This window comes from Candoia aspera, chromosome 4 (assembly GCF_035149785.1).
Source record: "Candoia aspera isolate rCanAsp1 chromosome 4, rCanAsp1.hap2, whole genome shotgun sequence".
In the NCBI taxonomy this organism is placed as follows: Eukaryota; Metazoa; Chordata; class Lepidosauria; order Squamata; family Boidae; genus Candoia; species Candoia aspera.
Window position 1 is genome coordinate 29,912,706 of NC_086156.1, and position 20,227 is coordinate 29,932,932.

The 20,227-nt window shown below is 37.0% G+C and overlaps 1 protein-coding gene across 2 annotated transcripts in view; it reads right to left on the minus strand.

The window, feature by feature from the left end:
* AGMO (alkylglycerol monooxygenase) overlaps positions 1–20,227 on the minus strand; it is a 147,164-nt gene that overhangs the window by 74,020 nt on the left and 52,917 nt on the right. For both annotated transcript variants that reach the window (XM_063303717.1, XM_063303718.1), the window contains exons 4-5: positions 6,300–6,403; positions 3,597–3,692 (exon numbers count right to left, since the gene is read on the minus strand). In XM_063303717.1, the coding sequence (XP_063159787.1) occupies positions 3,597–3,692; positions 6,300–6,403 (200 nt within the window). The remainder of the gene's footprint in view (positions 1–3,596; positions 3,693–6,299; positions 6,404–20,227) is intronic.

Below are 20,227 nucleotides of genomic sequence, written 5' to 3' on the forward strand. Positions count from 1 at the left end.
ATGACTAAAGTATTATTGTATTAATTATATTTCATTTAAATAAAATTTAAATTTAGTGATTGTCCTCACGATACCCATTGTTTTTTGGAGTATAGCTCTCAATTTGTCTCAAAAAAACAACAACCAACTGCAGCATCTGGTCTGGTGAAAATTTCCTATCCTTGCTGCATCATTAGTCATTTATGTCTATAAACTGTCTTAATCAGTACTATTATATATTGTATATTGCATGCATATGTGAGAACATATATCCACACATACAAATGTATTTACTTCATATAAATAACAATCATATACCATAGTGAGAAATAAATTGATTCCTTTGCAAATGTCAGGGGATTGGACTTACATTGCAGTTATTTCTTGCAGCAGTTATATACCTCAATTTGTGACCTCAGAGCCTGTCTGCATCCTGGGAAAGTTTTTTTTCTGCTTAGTACTGCAAGGCATTGAATGCCATTTTTGTTTAAATAATGGGAAAAAAACCATGTCATGAAATCCAAGGGAAATTTTGCAGCTAGTGTAACAAGGCCTTATATCACTACTGCAGGCAAATCTTTATTTCATCTCTTTTGCAAAATACAGAAAGGGAACATTTTTTAAAATCAACATAGATCTAGGAATTACACAGTGATCCTTCTAATGTTCTGCATATCTCCTCCCTGGTGTCCTGAAGGTAACATGAAAAACCACGGGCCACAAAAGAGAACTTGACACTGCATATTTCATAGTATCACCAGTGCAACTATCTGGTCTGTATTATTAGTATTTTTTCATCTGTTCAATTGTGTCTGATTCTCAGAGACTGCCTGGACAACTCCCTGCAGTTTTTTTGGCAAGGTTTTTCAGAAGTGGTTTGCCATTGCCTCCTTCCTAGGGCTGAGAGAAAGTGACTGGCCCAACGTCACCCAGCAGGCTTCGTGCCTAAGGCAGGACTAGAACTCCTGGTCTCCCAGTTTCTAGTCTGATGCCTGAACCACTACACCAAACTGGCTCTCTGGACTGTATTAATACTGTAATTTTAATCCACATATAGTTGTGTTTCAACAATTGCACACCGCAGTGCCTCAGGGCGCCACAGTGACCTCACAGGGACCTCATGGGGTATTTTATTAAATGGAACCATTAGTGAGTTTGCTGCAGTGCTCAGGACATTGTGACACACAGTCTGGGAACTACTGTGGGAGCCACAAAGGTTTGGGAACCTCTGGCATATAGTAAAATATCCAGGCTGCTCTCAATGGCACCTGTACAGTAGCACTTTCTGAGATACCTGCTGAAGACTTTTTTAAAACTTCTATTATATACATAGCTGTAATGATTTACATGCATCTAAAAATAAAACAAAAATATATACATACATAGACATATTTCATGTAAACAAAAGGGCCAAGCAAGATTAGGAGGTGAGTCACTTTAATTACACTGATAGAGCCATTATAGAATATATTTTTCTTTGCATACTATTATACTTTCCTTTACCAAAATTCAAGTTGATTTACACACACTCACACCCTTAGAATATGAATCCATATTTGAGACCATCTGGTGAGGAAACATAAAAATAAAGGCATGGTTTGCTTTCTCTACTCAAATTGTTGTGTTAATTCAAAATAACCCAGCCATGTATTTTTACAGATGGACTTGGTGGCCACACTTGCCATGTGAATTCTCTACAGGGGACCTGGGAACAGCAAAAACCCTAGGATATGCGCTCGTCTGCCTGCTTGCACACTTTGAAATTTTCGGCAAACCCTGATTTATTCACCGCCAAATGTTTTCCTATCTGATTAGGCAGTTTTCTACTTCAGTAAGCATGTAATATGGAGGTAGCCAAATTTCCACATTGAGGAGTGAAACAATAATATTTTTGGTTTGCAAGTAAAAACAAGCTAAAAGAACCAGCCTGTTGGGATCATAAAGAGATTCATGGGGGTTTGAATTCTAATATAACTGTATTCTGGGTATGAAGAAGTGAAAACTTAGGGTTCAAAACTGTTTGTAGAAGAAATAGCAGGACATATTTGTAATAAATTATCTTGAAGGCAGAGTGCTGGCATCTGGTTTGTTTGTTTTTTTCTTTCTAAACCCACATTTGAGTGCACTTGGCATATAATGCAACTATTTCACCTATAATGTTCGATAAGAGGTTCTGCTTCCTGTTGGAGAAGCTCAACTCAGGTCATTAGAGATGGTGCTTTTGGTATGTCTGAATCAAGCAATCTAACTATGTCACATCCACCAGCAGCCCTCCTTCCTTGAAGTAATCTTATGACCTTTATACAAGGAGGAGAAGTTATGTTTACCGAAATACATGTGGAGACCTCAAAAAAGACCGGCCTGGCATCATCAGGGCTTTTACTTAAGGGGAAGCTTCCACATGCTCTGTACACACAGAGCTTTCATTCATATGAATGCATGGAAGAACAACATGGTATGTGAAGTCTCAGGACATGGAACTATTCATATCTGCTAATGCATGCCTATTCAAAAGTAAAGCCCATAAAATTCAATGTAACTTCGATAGGACAGTAAGCTCACTTAGAAATTTTAAAATCAATAATAATACATTAAGTCAGCACAGGGCATAAATAATACTGAAGCTTCCCTTAATATTTAAATTCAACCCGATACCCTCCAGCTATGTCAGATGTTGACTCTCATAATCCCCAGGGATTATAAACATTGAACCCTTAAACTGAAGACCTCACTATTCTAATCAAGAGATACACATTTGTAAGATATGGGTATTTATAGAGAAAAGAATAAATAAGGTACTTTGATATTTAAATAAGAAAAATGGGAACCATAATGTAACATTTATATATACGCTGTTTCCTACAAATTCATTGTATCAAACTGCAGGCTGTAATACAGAAACCTATTTTCTTATTTTGTACTGGATTACATATCTGTCTGAAAATTATGACTTTATAACCCAATATATCTGGAGGGCTAAAAATTAAAGACAGGTGACTATGATGTGATTTGAAGAATGGCACTACTACTATAGCAAACATTACTAAAATACTAAAATATAACCATTCATGTCCAAAGAACGTAGAAAAACTGCCATGAAATTAAAGAGGACTCCCATCCATATTTCTGAGTATTAAAAATACCTGAAACAAAATGTATTTAAAAAAGAGAAAGACTGACAGTTAATTAGTATTTAATATACAAATGCACACATATATGCAACACTCATGAACAAATCATGGAGGTCAATGGCAAAATTGATTCATTCGTTATAAATACAGTCTTATTTTTCTTAAAATATTTAAGATACGAAGTTATTTTTTCAGTGTTGCAGTAAGTTTAACATATTATAAAGTGAAGACATATAGTACTGTACTAAAAGAACATGATTTATACCTGCTATATTTTAAAATGTTTATGCTAATTGGGACCAAATGGCTTCACTGCTTCTTATAAACAGGTATATAGTGGAGAATAAAAAATAAAAATAAGATTGGGCTTCTTTTCAAACAAGTCATAAAAAACATAATTTTCTAATATAATAAATCAACTTCTAGTGAGCTTTCAAGACATTGATCCAATCTAGCTGTTTAGGCATTGTCAAATGTCTAAATTACCTCTGTATGTATCCAGAATTGGTAAAGGAGATTAAACTGGAGATGAACAGCATATACTGAAGGCGGAATGCAAAAAGCCATTGGGAGGTAAAATATCTAAAAGAAAAGGAGTAATAATGATCAAAAGATTCCAAAGCTTTTTAAATCAAAATGAGGCAAGTAAGGAATTCAGAAATTAACAAAACTTCCCTAGTCTATTGTCCTTCAAATCCATTGGACTATAATTCTATTTTTCCAAGCCAGAATAAAGCTGGGGAAGGCTGGATTCCATCGTGCAACTCTTTCTGTAGTGTGAATGTAAGGCTAGCTGCATATTCATGACACACCTTAGACGGTATGACCAGAAAGAGCCAGAAAACAGAAAACTCTTGGCATTCATCTAGGTCATTAGATGCATCCCATCATATTCTAACACTGTGAAATATGTTTCTTTGAAATCTAGTAGTGATAAAGATGTGAAAATAACAAAATGGATAGCCATGTTTTATTATTTTAAATTTCTTAACTCAGCTATGCTCTTTGTTGCTCTTCTGATATGGAACACCTTACTAGTAAGAATGATGAACAATACTTTCCATACTACTCATGTGGCTCCATTTAATTATCATTAAGAAAGAATCTGGAAATCTCATGGCCAAAAGCATTAGCACTTTTATCCAACAAAGGCTTATTTTAGTACTAGCTTGTATTTGTATCATAAAGCATTTCAAGAAAAGAATTTGGAACAGTTATTATCAGGGAGGTAGAAAATTATGAACTGACAGTATACGGCCTTTTCCAAGCAATGAAGACAGATTGTGAGAAGCCTGATTATTTTCCATTTTGGCACCACAAAAAAACCTCATTTTTAGCATAGTGAAACAAAACAAGCAGCATGAAACACTTTTGCTTCTTTGCTGGGTCCATCTGAAAATGGAGACCAATGTGCATCACTGGAGACAACAGACTTTCACAATGCCACACAAATTAGAAAGCTTGGTCTCATTCTGCAAGAAGTTGTTACGTCCATCAACCATGTCCTGATTCTGTAGTTAATAAGCTGTGATGCTTATTATCTTCAATAACATCTCACTTTAATCAAGAGAACAACTTCACCCACATAAATTAACCTACTTGCTTCTTAATCCATTTATGAGTTCGCTCTGATTCTCAAGAATGCTAAGTAGTGTGGTCCCGTGCTATTATATTAGGATATGATTTCAATATTTAAATCATTATAAATCTAAATGACAGAGCTTTTAGGATGAATGTTGGTGAACTACTGTATATCAAAAGGCAAAGACAAATTATAATTTTAATTTAAGGTAAATACATGAAGTCTCACAGTCTAGACACTGCTATGTGGAAATAAGTCACAGTAAAAACAGTAGAGAATTACTTTCAAATAAATAGGCATAATACAAGGCAACATAGTTTGCAACTTCATATTAAACTTATTTTCAATTAATCTATTTCCATAGATTCCACTATTTATCTAGAAAACTATTCTTTTGATTTCTTAAATTGTAACTGTTCCATTCCAAAGGCTTTGGTATCAAAGTTGAGAACTGCCAAACAGATACACTGACAACCCTCTGTGAAACTTCTCCTCTTCAGTAGAGTATACTTCTTCACCCTTTTGTAGCTCTGGTTCAAATAACAGGGATGGTATGAGAAGGAAGAGCAATCAATGGATGTCGCAGCCAGATCGCCTTCCCATCCACCACAGAAGTTATGGTGCATTTCATCATTAGTTCTCTCCCTGGCAACTAACAGTGATAAGGAAGGAAAGAGGGAAAAGTAAGCAAAAACCAGAGTCACTAGGGCAAAGTGCCCACTCAGGGTGCCTTGTAACAAGCCCATTATCTTTTCTATTGGAGCCCGTTATCGTCATTCAAAGGGAATATAATACTAGCATTTTATTATGGTACAAATGTAAAATAGCATTGCTCATCAATTACAAAGAAATATCTTAACACCTACTTTATTTTTTTTAATTTATACATATAGTAGACTCCAACGTTTTAAAATACAGTAGGTGACATTCCCCGTTTCAGCTCCCTCTAATGGGTACACTGACTGTACTAGTTAATAATTTATCAAATTAGTCTTTTTTATTGGATACATTGGGTAAATTACTTCATGGTAATTGAGGGTTGGGTCTTTTTTTCATTTTTTAGAGTAATATATATCATATAAAGAGACCAACAGTATAGTGAAATGTCTCACAAGTACAGAATATACTTATGCACTTAGATTTTTAAAAATTCAATATTCACTTATATATTTATTTTTAAGCCATTTTCCATTATTAAAATGAATTTGAAAGTGGGAAACAACTTAAAAATCAGATCAGAAGGCACAGCTGTACCATTTTAACTCAATGCCTGAGTGCATAGATACATCATAATTTGATGCTGAACATATCTGAACTGAAAAGAATTCCATAGCTATGGTGCTTCTACTAAGAATATCCTTTCTTGAGTAACTGCAGAGTGAATTGCTGACAGCTGAAGCACCCTCTGGCAGACATATGAACTAGATCTTAGTTGACAGGTAGAAATGTAAGGGCACTGTATATGCTGTTCTCTGGTATCCCAACACAATAATCTTCTGACTTGATTCATTCTTTTCTTATAGTTTCTAAAGCTCAGTGTAAAATCTGGTGATTGCTCTACTCTTTCTGTTTATGACATGCACTACACACTGGGCATTCTCACTTACCCATGATCCAAACTTTTGCAAAACAGACTGCCTTAATGCTGTGAATAAGTTATAATATTCAGAACTGTGATGTGTTTGGTGTCCTGCCCATAAGAAATTAATCTCTGCAAAAAAAAAAAGAAAAAGATTTTGTGAGCCATGGAAATGAGGAATATGCAAAATTTGATGAAATGCACATTTCTAAACAAAATTTTAGCAATTAGCAAATGTACCCTTTCATGTGCACAGAAATTCTGCATCTAGAAATATGCATGAGGCTCCAATTCTATGGAAAACATATGTAAGTGGCCTAATCACTATCCCAGCAGTTACTTCTGAAAAAATATCAGATAGCATGCAGAGCATGGCTTCTGGTATTCTTTCCGACTCCTTTACCAGCAGTAATAATAGGAGACATTTGTCTTTTCTTCTGTGTAATAAAGTAGCATGTTGCATCTCTGTGCATGAGTATGTGTATGTACATGAGGAAGCACGCTGTATTTCTCTATAGCCCCTTGCTTGATCTAGCCCATTTCCTTTCTTTTGCCAGCTTCTCCTGCCACACCAAATTTTGCTTTGCACTGTTCAGTTTTCAAACAGTTACTCTATTGCTGGAAAGACAGATGGACATACCAGATTCTCAAACCTCTTTACATAATTTCCAACATTCCATCTGGTTGGAAAGAATAATAATATATAATTGGTAGAAAATTATTTATTTTAAAACTGGAGAAGAATACCTAAAAAACAAAACTGTAAAGGAAAGAAATAGGCATTTTAACAGAACCTATGTGCTTTATAAACATAATTTTAAAAGTAAAAATGAAATAAAGAAATGTATGTTGTTTCTTATATTGCAATTCTTCTTGCATACTCTTTAGGTTTAGGTAGTTCCCAATGCATACATTCCATTGAAGATGAATGTTTTATGTTTTATACTATTCTGCAGAAAAATCAGGTATCTTTTCCTTCCTATTCTGGAATTCCAAAGAATCTTTGAATTCTTCAGTTTCTTGCAAAGACATAGAACACAAGGATCTTTCATTGACTTTTTAATAACTTATGTAGAGATATAAATTTGACCTGTCACAAATTGATCCTCTGATTAAAATCTTAAATTTACCTCTAATTTAAAAGTAGTTCAGGCTTTTACAACGGACTCAAGCCACAGAAAGGTGAACCAAGTATTATCAGAGGCAAGCAATCTGGTCCCTTTGCTTTTTTCAATTCTAACTTCTCGCAGATGGCCCCTTTCGCCAGAACAAAAAAGAACTCCAGAAAGACCTGAGACAAGATTTCAAGGCAAGGTTGGATGAACTATAGAGCATTGGCATGCACTTGTTCAGAAAGCTAGCCTATTTGATCTCCTCTTAAGACAACAGTAAATGCATTCCACAGCAAAATTAAAACTTCATACACCACCAATCTTCCTCAATGACAGGAAGTGTTTGCAGAGGCCCACATGTGAATGTGTTGCTAAAAATACTGGGAAAAACCAGCCTTTCTTAACTGGAGGTCCAGAGGCCCTAGGGTTCTATGAGAGGTCGGTAGGGGTTCTGTGAGAGATCCTGGTTGGGGGAAAAAAAAACATTTTTAAAAATATCATGTGTATAGATATCATAGTATCATAATTGTATGCAGGGGATCCCAGAGACCAGAAATTACTTCAAGGGTTCTTCCAGGGTAAAATGTTGAGAAAGGCTAAGTTAAACAGATTTTATGGGGTGATTCCCCGGCCCAGTCTATTCTCTTTGACAAGTGCATTTCTTCTTGGAAAAAAATAGTAGTCTTTGATTCATCCTACTGCAGCCTCTCAGTCCAGAAAAATAAATGTTAGAAGTCAGACAGAGACTCCTTGACTTAGACCCACAGAATGACATATCCAAAGTCTCAAGCTATTGTTATGAGCCCTTGTAGGAGATATTTTGTCGTTCCAAACAACTTTTCTAGCGAAGTGTCTTTCATGCACAGAAGTGTGTTTATGTTAGCCAGGTTTATTGCCTAACTCTTGAAAGTGTTAGTAAGGAAAATTCAGGAACACTTGATATTTGGAATACCTCCGTCTATGCTCAGATAAAGCCACTGAGACAGTCTTGCACAGCCTTTCTCAACCTTTTAACTCTGGAGGAAACCTTGAAATATTTTTCTGGCCTCAGGGAACCCCTGCACATTCAGGTTCAAATATAGACCAGAAGTTACAAAATTATATTTGTTTCATGGGTAGGCCTGTATTATTTATGCATTATCAGTGTTCTTAAACTAAACATAAAGAATGAAACTTATCTCTTTAATGTGAAGTTGCCCAAATTTGAAATAATTTTTTAAATAAATTGTGATCGCCCAGGGAACCCCTCGTGGCCTCCCATGGAACCCTACGGTTCCACGAAACCCTGGTGGGGAAGCCCTGGTCTTGCCCATCTTGGCGTGTTGTCCCTTGTACCACAGAGTGCTCTGAGTTAGCATTTCCCCCTCTCTGCAGAATGTATGGCTTGGCCTGAAATGTTTTTTACAAGCAAATTGGTCCACAGACATTTCAGTGAGTGGTTAAATTCTCCTCAAATGTGACTACTGCCATATGATGATCACCTATGTCAGGTCTAGGTTGATAATTTTTTTTAAAAAAAATTACCACCACCTTCATCTCTGTGTAATGTATTAATTCCTCTTTTTATTTATTGTTTCATATTGGAGCTATGTTTTCTTTTGGTCTTTGAATATAAATTCAGTAAGTCAAATGCATAAATAAATAGACATGTATAAATAAATTTCATACTGTGGAACAGGCAAAAGTTGGCAGATAAAGCTTTTAGGGAGGGCCACAAGGCTGCCAATCCCTCTCCCACTTTTTATATTTTACTGTTACACCAGACAAATCTCCACCCTGAAAAGTCCTCTAAAGGTCCAGCAATTCTCCCTGAAGTTGTGTTCTTAGTTGTGCCAATCCTGCAGCAAACATTGACAGAGCACACACAGTACGTTCAAAAGCCTAGAGATGATGATGAAATGCTGGCTAATGCCTTGATGCCACCATTCCTACATTTTCACTCAGGAGAAGGGAAGCAGACACAGGTTAATCTATAGCCCAACACATGCATGTTGTTCTTTGTCACCCAGTGTCACTAGCCATTTATTACTACAATTTCTATAAAGTAAGTCTAAGTGGCCAGATCACTATTAGTTTTATAAATCTTGGATATATGAGTATGTGTTTGGCAAACTCAACTGAAAAGACCAACCCTTTCAGGTTTGTCAGATGTACAGCCTAAAGCCTGTGAGACTTAAGTACATCACTGAGTGAGAGTGGTTGGTGGAGTCCAGATGTTCTTTTTATATTTACATTATAAGTTTTGATGAGTGAAGTTTAAATAAAGTCTGTGATGATAATGTGAAAATTGACTGAACAGGAGCCAAGGTAACCCCTTTCTGCAATAATGCAAATATGCCATTAAACATACTTGGCATAAATTGGGATTTTGTTGTGGTTTATTCGTTTAGTCGCTTCCAACTCTTCGTGACTTCATGGACCAGCCCACGCCAGAGCTTCCTGTCAGTCATCAACACCCCCATCTCCCCAGGGACGAGCCCGTCACCTCTAGAATATCATCCATCCACCTTGCCCTTGGTCGGCCCCTCTTCCTTTTGCCCTCCACTCTCCCTAGCATCAGCATCTTCTCCAGGGTGTCCGGTCTTCTCATTATGTGGCCAAAGTATTTCAGTTTTGCCTTTAATATCATTCCCTCAAGTGAGCAGTCTGGCTTTATTTCCTGGAGGATGGACTGGTTTGATCTTGCAGCCCAAGGCACTCTCAGAATTTTCCTCCAAGACCACAGTTCAAAAGAATCTGTCTTCTTTCTCTCAGCCTTCCTTATGGTCCAGCTCTCGCAGCCATATGTTACTACGGGGAACACCATTGCTTTAACTATGCGGACCTTTGTTGTCAGTGTGATGTCTCTGCTCTTAACTATTTTATTGAGATTGGTCAGTGCTCTTCTCCCAAGGATTAAGCGTCCTCTGATTTCCTGACTGCAGTCAGTATCTGCAGTAATCTTCACACACAGTCTTTCACTGCTTCTACGTTTTCTCCCTCTATTTGCCAGTTATCAATCAAGCTGGTTGTCATAATCTTGGTTTTTTTGAGGTTTAGCTGCAAGCCAGCTTTTGCACTTTCTTCTTTCACCTTCATCATAAGGCTCCTCAGTTCCTCTTTGCTTTCAGCCATCAAAGTGGTATCATCTGCATATCTGAGATTGTTAATGTTTCTTCCAGCGAGTTTAACTCCAGCCTTGGATTCCTCAAGCCCAGCATGTCGCATGATGTGTTCTGCATACAAGTTGAATAGGTAGGGTGAGAGGATACAGCCCTGCCGTACTCCTTTCCCAATCTTAAACCAGTCCGTTGTTCCGTGGTCTGTTCTTACTGTTGCTACTTGATCATTGTACAGATTCTTCAGGAGGCATACAAGATGACTTGGAATCCCCATAGCACTAAGAACTTGCCACAATTTGTTATGGTCCACACAGTCAAAGGCTTTAGAATAGTCAATAAAACAGAAATAGGTGTTTTTCTGAAACTCCCTGGCTTTTTCCATTATCCAGCAGATATTGGCAATTTGGTCCCTAGTTCCTCTGCCTTTTCTAAACCCAGCTTCTACATCTGGCAATTCTCGCTCCATGAATTGCTGAAGTCTACCTTGCAGGATCTTGAGCATTACCTTACTGGCATGTGAAATGAGTGCCACTGTTCAATAGTTGGAACATTCTTTAGTGTTTCCCTTTTTTGGTATGGGGATATAAGTTGATTTTTTCCAATCGGATGGCCATTCTTGTGTTTTCCAAATCTGCTGCCATATAGCATGCATTACCTTGACAGCATCACCTTGCAAGATTTTGAACAGTTCAGCTGGGATGCCGTCATCTCCTGCTGCCTTGTTATTAGCAATGCTTCTTAAGGCCCATTCAACCTCACTCTTCAGGATGTCTGGCTCTAGCTCACTGACCACACTGTCAAAGCTATCCCCGATATTGTTATCCTTCCTATACAGGTCTTCTGTATATTCTTGCCACCTTTTCTTCATCTCTTCTTCTTCTGTTAGGTCCTTGCCATCTTTGTCTTTGATCATACCCATTTTTGCCTGGAATTTACCTCCAATGTTTCTAATGTTCTGGAAGAGGTCTCTTGTCCTTCCTATTCTACTGTCTTCTTCCACTTCCAAGCATTGCTTGTTTAAAAATAATTCCTGATCTCTTCTGACTAACCTCTGGAATTTTGCATTTAATTGGGCATATCAATATCACTGTTGCCTTTTGCTTTCCTTCTTTCTTGGGCTACTTCTAGTGTCTCAGCAGACAGCCATTTGCCTTCTTGGTTTTCTCTTTCTTTGGGATGTATTTTGTTCCCACCTCCTGAACAACGTTGCAAACTTCTGTCCAGAGTTCTTCCAGGACCCTATCTACGAAGTCCAGTCCCTTAAATCGATTCTTCACCTCCACTGCATATTCCTTAGGAATATTAGTGAGCTCATATCTAGCTGATCTGTGGGTCTTCCCTAATCTCTTTAGTCTGATCCTAAATTGTGCAAGAAGAAGTTCGTGATCGGAACTACAGTCAGCTACAGGTCTTGTTTTTTACCGACTGTATAGATGTCTGCCACCTTTGGCTGCAAAGGATGTAGTCAATCTGATTTCAGTGTTGTCCATCTGGTGAAGTCCATGTATAAAGCCATCTCTTAGGTTGCTGGAAGAGAGTGTTTGTTATGCAGAGTGTGTTGTCTTGGTAAAATTCTATCAGCCTATGTCCCGCTTCGTTTTGTTCTCCCAGGCCATGCTTACCTGTAATTCCAGGTGTAATTTGACTGCCCACTTTAGCATTCCAGTCTACCATGATGAAAATAACATCTCTTTTAGGCGTGTTGTCCAGTAGGTGCTGCAGATCCTCATAGAACTGCTCTACTTCAGCTTCTTCAGCATCTGTGGTTGAAGCGTATATTTGGATCACTGTGATGTTAGATGGCTTGCCCTGAATACGAATTGAGATCATTCTATCATTTTTTTGGATTGTATCCAAGCACTGCTTTAGCCACTTTACTATTAATTATGAAGGCTACTCCATTTCTTCTGTGGTCCTCTTGTCCACAGTAATAGATCTGGTGGTCATCTGATGTGAAGTGGCCCATTCCAGTCCATTTCAGTTCACTGACGCCCAAAATGTCTATCTTTAATCTTGACATCTCACCAATAACCACATCCAATTTGCCCTGGCTCATAGATCTTACAGTCCAGGTTCCAATGGTGTGTTGATCCTTAGAACATCAGATTCGCCGTTCACCACCAGCACCGTCGGCCACTAGCCGTCCTTTCGGCTTTGAGCTAGCTGCGTCATCACGTCTGGGGCTAGTTGAGCTCATCCTCTGTTCCTCCCCAGTAGCATTTTGACCATCTTCCGACCTGGGGGTCTCATCTTCCGATGGTATACCGACATATCTCTGGTTGTACTGATCCATTTAGTTTTCACGGCAAGAATACTGGGGTGGGTTGCCATTACCTTTCCCAGGGATCGCATTTAGTCTGACCTCTCTGTCATGACCTTCCCGTCTTGGGTGGCCCTTCACGGTTTAGCTCATGGCATCATTGAGGTGCTCAAGCTCCAGCACCACGACAAGGTAACGATCCTTTGCTGAAGATAAATTGGGATACTATCTGCTATATGACATTCTCCAATTTAATATGATGGTATCCTCTATGCCAAAACCGTATCAGGAGGATTAATGCTTTATACCAAAATGTAAATCTCTTAAATGAAATACATTAACGGATCTTGAGGTCATCCAATTCCAAGACATTGGAGAAATTTCAAACTATGTGTAAAGCTAGATATTAACACTGATAACCAGCAAATTATGACCTGTTATAGGAAACAACTTCATCATTCATGACTGCACCTTGAACCTCTCACAATCCATACAGCTGGACCCCCCAAACACACACAACGATTTAACATATTAGAAAAGAATCCCTAATATACAATCTAAGAAATATTTTTTTTGAAAAATTCATCTTCCACTCAAGTATACAGGATTCTTAAACTTCAATTCTTAAGGGAAACAAAACCTCTTAATCCACCCTTCCTAATGAGTTCATGAGGGGATAAGTTATTCATTCAAACTACAATACTGCACAATAATTTGTATTTGAAATACTTCCTAGGAGTATGACAGAAGCTAAATGAGCGAACAAAAAAAAATCTAAAAAGTGTGGAGGTTAAAGATCTGTCTCCTTAGTTGTTTTAAAAGCATATACTTCCTATCACAAACTGTGTGTAACACAAGCCTCAATTCAATGAGATACAGCTGTACAAATACAGTACCGTAACTGAATCTTGCTTCACCCCCCCTTTTTTTTTTGTATTGTGAAAAGTTCAAGGAAAAGAATCCATGATGATTTTTACATTCTACACTCATACATGCTAAAGTCAAATGGTATTCAGAAAGAATTAGCACAAGTCCTTTTTATTACTAACAGTATTCAATTAAACAGCTTCCTAAACCAGTGAGAACAATGCCAAATTATTTTCTTCATTTTAAATACGTTAAACAGTCAGCTGGTAAAAAATTGTGTGTTTTAAAAACACAGTCCAAAAAGCCATGCACAGATGGGGCTGAGCCATATATGCCCTTGAGCTCCGATGGTTACATTTGCTATAGCACTTCCCACTGCTTAATTGGAAACCAAATGATCAGTTAAAATAGCCAGCAAAAAATCCATTGATATATCTTCTTTCAATCAACAATTCCATGCAATACCCATTCCAAGGTGTATTTACTCAGCTAAGTCCCACTGAGTTTGATCTGACTCATTCTTAAATAACAGTATATAGCACTGAAGCCTAAACTTGGCCTAAGTAATCTTTCTAATCAAAGTGAAAAGTTTAATTTTGATTTTATTATACTAACAGCAGACTTTCATGAAAAATTAACTTTGCAATGTGCACATTTATTGGGTTGCTTTAAGGGAATTTTCCACTTCAAAACACTGTTGTTTGATGTCTTGATTAAAATATACATCACAACAGACTTCGCTTTATACACTAACCTTAAAATAAATATTTGGAGAATATAATTTTCCAATGAGATGAATAAAATACAGCACAGTTTTCTTTTGGCGTATTTATTTAATCTGATCTGTCAGATAAAAATGCCAAATACTTTGGCTACTTTTGAAGCAAAGATTTTGTACAAGTAATATAGCATTCATGTTATAATTATGATATCAGATAATCTAGTCTCTTTCTTATTTAAATTAGGCAGAAGCACAAGAATTAAACTTAAATTTAGTGCCTGGTTGAAATATCTGAACCAAGGATTAAAAAAAAAAAATTAATTGGGGGGGGGCATATTTGGGGGAAGCAACAATGAGAATAGTCACCTTTCTTTTAACCCTCAATCACATGATATGGTATCACTTTCAGTTGGCTTTTCTCAGAGAAGAATTCTGCTGGGCCATACTACTAAAAGGAAGATTAATTGCAACTTTTGTCTTGAATCTATCATGGGTAATTTTTTTTGTGCCTCCAAAAATCTTTGAAAATGCCTATCCCCCATCCATAGGAGATGAATAGCCCTGTGTAAATGGATGGAGAAGTTTCAATCCAGCTTTATATGTAGACTATAATATATCGGGGCGGGGGGGGGGAAGGAGTAAAGAAATGGATATTGCTTATTTATTTTGATGCTACTTCATCCTATCAAGGTAGCATCCAAGTGAAAAAGCAAGACAAAAAAAAATGCTAAAATCCAATAAAAACTCCACAGCTAATTTTTAAAAAGCCAATTATAATAAATTAAGTATTTGGGATGTTCTGTTATAATAGAGTTTGAACAATACCGGCTACCACTGATCTACTCAAGAGACATGGGCCAGGGTGGTCTTGTCATGGCTGGGGAATCATCTTCAGATGAGGAAGAGGAACACTGCATTTAAGGAGCCAGACACTCAAACTTCAGGCCCAACAAGAGCAGAGAAGTGGCATTAGACTCCATAGTCCCTGATCCTGGAAGTCATAGTAGAGACAGAACACTGTGAAATAGTTTGGCTCCTGGTTGGCAAAGAAGTGAGAACAAGTCTCCCCTTATTTATTTAACCTATATGTTGAATATATATTAAGGGATGCTGGACTGGAAGAAGATGAGTGTGATTTTAAAACTGGAGGAAGAAACATCAATAACTTGCACTATGCTAATGACACTAATCTGATAGCCAAAAATGCAAAGTATCTGCAAGCTCCAGTAATAAAAGTCAAGTAGCACAGGGAAAAATGGGACTAAAATAAATATAAAGAAAAACCAAACTAATGACAACATGTACAACAACCAGCCTTAGAATACTCCCAGCTGAATTAAGCTCTCTCATTTATAGTTCTCACAATACTCTGTAGAGAGGCTATATTAATGCTATTTAATTATTATATCTTGTTTTTTGGCCAAACAAAAATTGGAAAGTTAGATTTTTTAGTTAGCTGTCAGTGTTGAGTCCTATCATGATATCAGAACTCTGAAAGCTATATGATGCTGCTGAATCTGTTCAACAGTTAGCAACTAGGAAGAGAGTCTTTTCATTGGTCCTATGTTACTAGAACAGTCTAGACATGTTGCTGCCAGGTTTTGACTTCCATTTCCACCAAGCGATTAGTCGATTGCCTTGAATTAAATTGTTGCTTGCTGCTTTGCTCATTTGATTTGCTGCTTGTTGTTTACATTATTGTTGATTATGATTTTACTGCTTATTTTTACCTTTTTATCACTATACATCACTTTGGAAATGTTAGATCAAGAAGCAATTCATTTGCGTGAAAAAAATCAACTTATGTTGCTTTAATCATTTTCAATTTTTTCTCTCTCTCTCTGTTGTTCCATACCAATTGTTGGCTTTCTCCCATATTCATTCTAAGGTCTGGATCCAAACATAAACTTCTGAGATTGACATAATTGCCCTTAAATTATTTTAAACAAACTTGTATAATGTTAGAAGGCGGCAGGAGGGGAGAGAGAAAGAAAAAGAGATGGATGGATATAAGATGCTTTCTTGGAAAACAAAACTAGCAAATTTACTGCTTCAATCTAAGTTTTGATATATATTTTTCATTCAGTCCTATTCATATTATTCAAAAGTTAAAAACTTTGTGTGGTCTGACAAGGATTCAAGGAGTGGCCCAGCTAGTATCAAATAGGAAATCAGGGAAATGTTCCCAGGATATATGTGCCAAGAATGAGTGCTAAACCCTAATCTCTGCCTTAGAGATCTGTGCATATGCCAAACAGAAACCTCCTGCCTGATCTTCTGCCATACCATTTGAAAAGGACATCAATCCCTCCCACAGATAAGATCCACAAAAGTTATAGTAATCCAAACAAACCACCAGTCTGAGGTAATGTGGGTAGATGTTTCAACAGCCAAATATTGCACAGCCTATCCAGAAAAAATAGAGGTAATAACACCATACCCACAGAAAAATCCCAAGGTAGGTTTTAACACAGCCCTATATCTTAAAGAGTTTGGGTTGTTGTTGCTGTTATCAGAAAGCAACAAACAAAAGTTCTTTATTTTGGTCATTGATTATGTCATTGATCATCTTTGATCATATACTGTAACCTAAGCCATAGAAATAAAATTAATAAAACAAAATGGAATGAAAAGATAAACTGAACACGATCAGCACAGGTGAAACTTTCTTAGTTCAGGTAAACCACTTTGAATACTGAGACTATTAGCACTAAGACTTCAGTGAAGGGATCGCTATAAATATCCCTGGAAGCAGATAAATAGGAGGCTTAACAGTTGTTATTACTAAGCTTGGAGCAAGTTAACCAAGCCAACTCTTTCTAGTGAATCCTAGTGAATTACCTGTCCTATTGAATCTTGCTGGTTATTAAAATTTGGTGACATTGTAAGAGAGTGCATGGCTCTCATCAGCTACAATAAAAGGTAATTGAGATAAAACATGTTACTTCTGGGTAGAAAAAGGTCAGTAACGGAGGGAGGGAGAGGGAGAGAGGGAGAGGGAGAGAGAGAGAGAGAGAGAGATTAATTTAGCCCAATTTTAAACATTTTAAACCAGAGTATGTAATCTTACACTTATGCAGCTCCTTTATTCTACAATTACTAATTATTAAAGCTTCAATCCTCTATATATTGTATTGACAAGCAAGGACTGCATGCTTTCTAGCAGACATGCATAGGATTATACCGTCATACAGAATTATGACTTTCTAAGAAAAAACTAGTTCAAAAATTATATTAATCTGCATGGGATTTTGATTTACATAAATGCAAACCTTTATCGGCTCCAGGCGGAAAATCATAGTGCAGGGTTTCCCACACTGTGTGGTGTGCCTCCCTTGGGGAGATGTAGACAGAGTCCAGGGGAGGTGTGAAGAACCTAATAGTTGTACGTTGTTACAATAAATCCACCCTTCCCAAAGTTTCATTGTATTGTTTTCATTGTTCATTTGTGCTCATTTTGGTGTTTGGATTTTTAGGGAAAGTGTGTAGATTAAGAGTACAGTAAAGGGAGCTGTGATGGCAAAAAGTTTAGGAACCCTTGTCATAGCAAAAGACTGAATGAGAGAGAAATATCTGTTGAAGTTAGCACTTCAGAAATCAACGCTATGTGGATGAATATAACTATAAAGGGATAAAATGAAATGAAAACTATCTTCAGGTTTGGGTTGGGAAAATATATTTGTAATAAAGTTTGCAAGCTTGTCTTGATTCATTTTGGAAATTAAGAAAACGGGAAGTTTGTCTCCTCTGACCCTACAAATCTGTAGTAAGTCCTTTTTTCCAAGCTATTCTGAGAATCTAAAATACCAGCAATCTGACATTTCACTGGAAGATATTCTGTACTCACCTGTCAACCTCCTCAAATGTGGGGCAAATCCCATCTCCTGAGTGTGATCCTTCTACTCTAAGAGCCCTGCATTAGCCAGATTTTCCAGTACTAGTTTTTTTTTTTTTGCCACAGAGAGAAGCTAGTAAATCTTCTCCTGCTTAGGGAGGGAGGGAGGAATCAGGAGCTTTAAATGCTCTCCTCTTGTTTGAGATGAGCACTATCAGAAGCAGATTTCAGAGGAGATAAATGATGTTCATTAGGTAGTTAAGCAAATTAATACAGACTGTTTTTTTCAGTTCTACCACACCCAGCATTTGATTTTCTCGTAATGATAAGAACAGAAATTCTGTGCACTGATAGAACACGCAGAACTACGAAGTTTTGTCTTCCTTTTTTCCTGTTCTGGTTGGGGTACTCTAGTAAAAAAAAAAAAAATCAAATTTAGGCAACATCAGGGAAGCAGGAGGAACAAAGATAGTTCAAAATACAGATGGCATAAAGCACAGCTTATTTCAACGTACTGGCAACCTTTTCAGGCACCTCCTGAAATTTTGCCACTTAACATTTATATATTTTTGGTGTCTGGTGACCTGAAAAGTTTGCAAAATTATGATATAATCAATCAGAAGGGAATAAAATTCCCTACAGTCCTCTGAAGCTATAGCTAGAAGTTTATCGAGTAACAGTTACTAATGCTGGGAAACCAGAAATCCACATACACAAAAATCCTATAGTACCACTTCTCCAACTACGCTACTATTGGTTTACCTGCATATTACCTATATATTTCTATAGACTTGCATGAACAGCGACCCTACATTTCAAGAATCCAAGTGTGATACTTTTGGAGCGCAAACGTTTAAAACTTTAAAACTGCATTTAAAATTGCAATAATAATTTAAAAAAAACTGAAATGTCACTGAGAATGTATTCTCTCTGGAAGCATCTGAAGAGGAAACCACGGGAATGAGAATGAAATAAGATAATTCTGCTTTTGTTTTGTTTTTTTAGAGTTCTTATTTTTCCTCTGCACTGGGCTGTCTTGTTAAAGATTGATGTTTGGTGTCACTTCTAGGAAGTGCAGACTGTTCGGCTTCATTGCAATCTATGTCCTCATCCCCTTTCTCTGTTGGATACCACATACTTTGGCAGCCGATATTCAGATGGGAAGTGCTTTTAATGGCAAGAATAGTTGCCAGTGAAACCTTTTCCCACAACATCCAAAATTCTGAATGCGCATACATTAAAGAAACATAAAGACAGTTACATCAAGAAGGAAACAATTGATGAGATTAATGCAGCTGAATGCAAATCCTGAAAACTCTTAAAGAGAGTCAGAGAAATAAAAAGCAGGGCAATCATATTTCTTTCTTAATGTCATAACAAGGTTCCAAAGAACTTTACAACTAACTCCACATCCCTGAGCAGCTCCAGTATATCGAGGACCATCCCCCAACCTGATGGCAAACTGCATTCAAAATGAAAGGGATTTGTGAAAGCAGATTGCATCGCACCGTGGCATAAAGGCCAGCAGTTCAGAGAAAAAGAAAAGAAAATAATAGTAAATCCCACAGGGGATACGAAGTCCATGAGGACATTTAAAGTAGCTCTTTAGATCCTGTCTTATGCATTTAAAGTGGTTCTGCATGTTTTATATTAAAAGTAAGAATTATTAGTTGCCAATTTTGTTCCAGAGAAATTGCACCCAAAAAAGCATGTGCAGAAGAGAAAACGTAAGTTTTTATTGTGTATTTTTTCTTCCTAGCCTTCAGCGTAGGAAAAAAAGGAAAATAATGTGCTTTTTATATGGTTTAAGCCAGTGTTTTCCAAACTTTTTCATTCATTACTCAAAACATTTTTTTATCAAAAAGTCCTTTTTACCCAATGTAGGTAAAACACTTTAAGTCAATTTAATGAGTTCATGTGTCATTACCCAAGGAAAAACCACTTTTATCCAATTTTGGGTAATTTACCCGGGTTTGGGAAGCACTGGTTTAAGCCAAGAAATCTCATAGCTGAAAAGGGCAAATTGTTTAAAGGAAAACTGGCACACACTAAAGAATGCA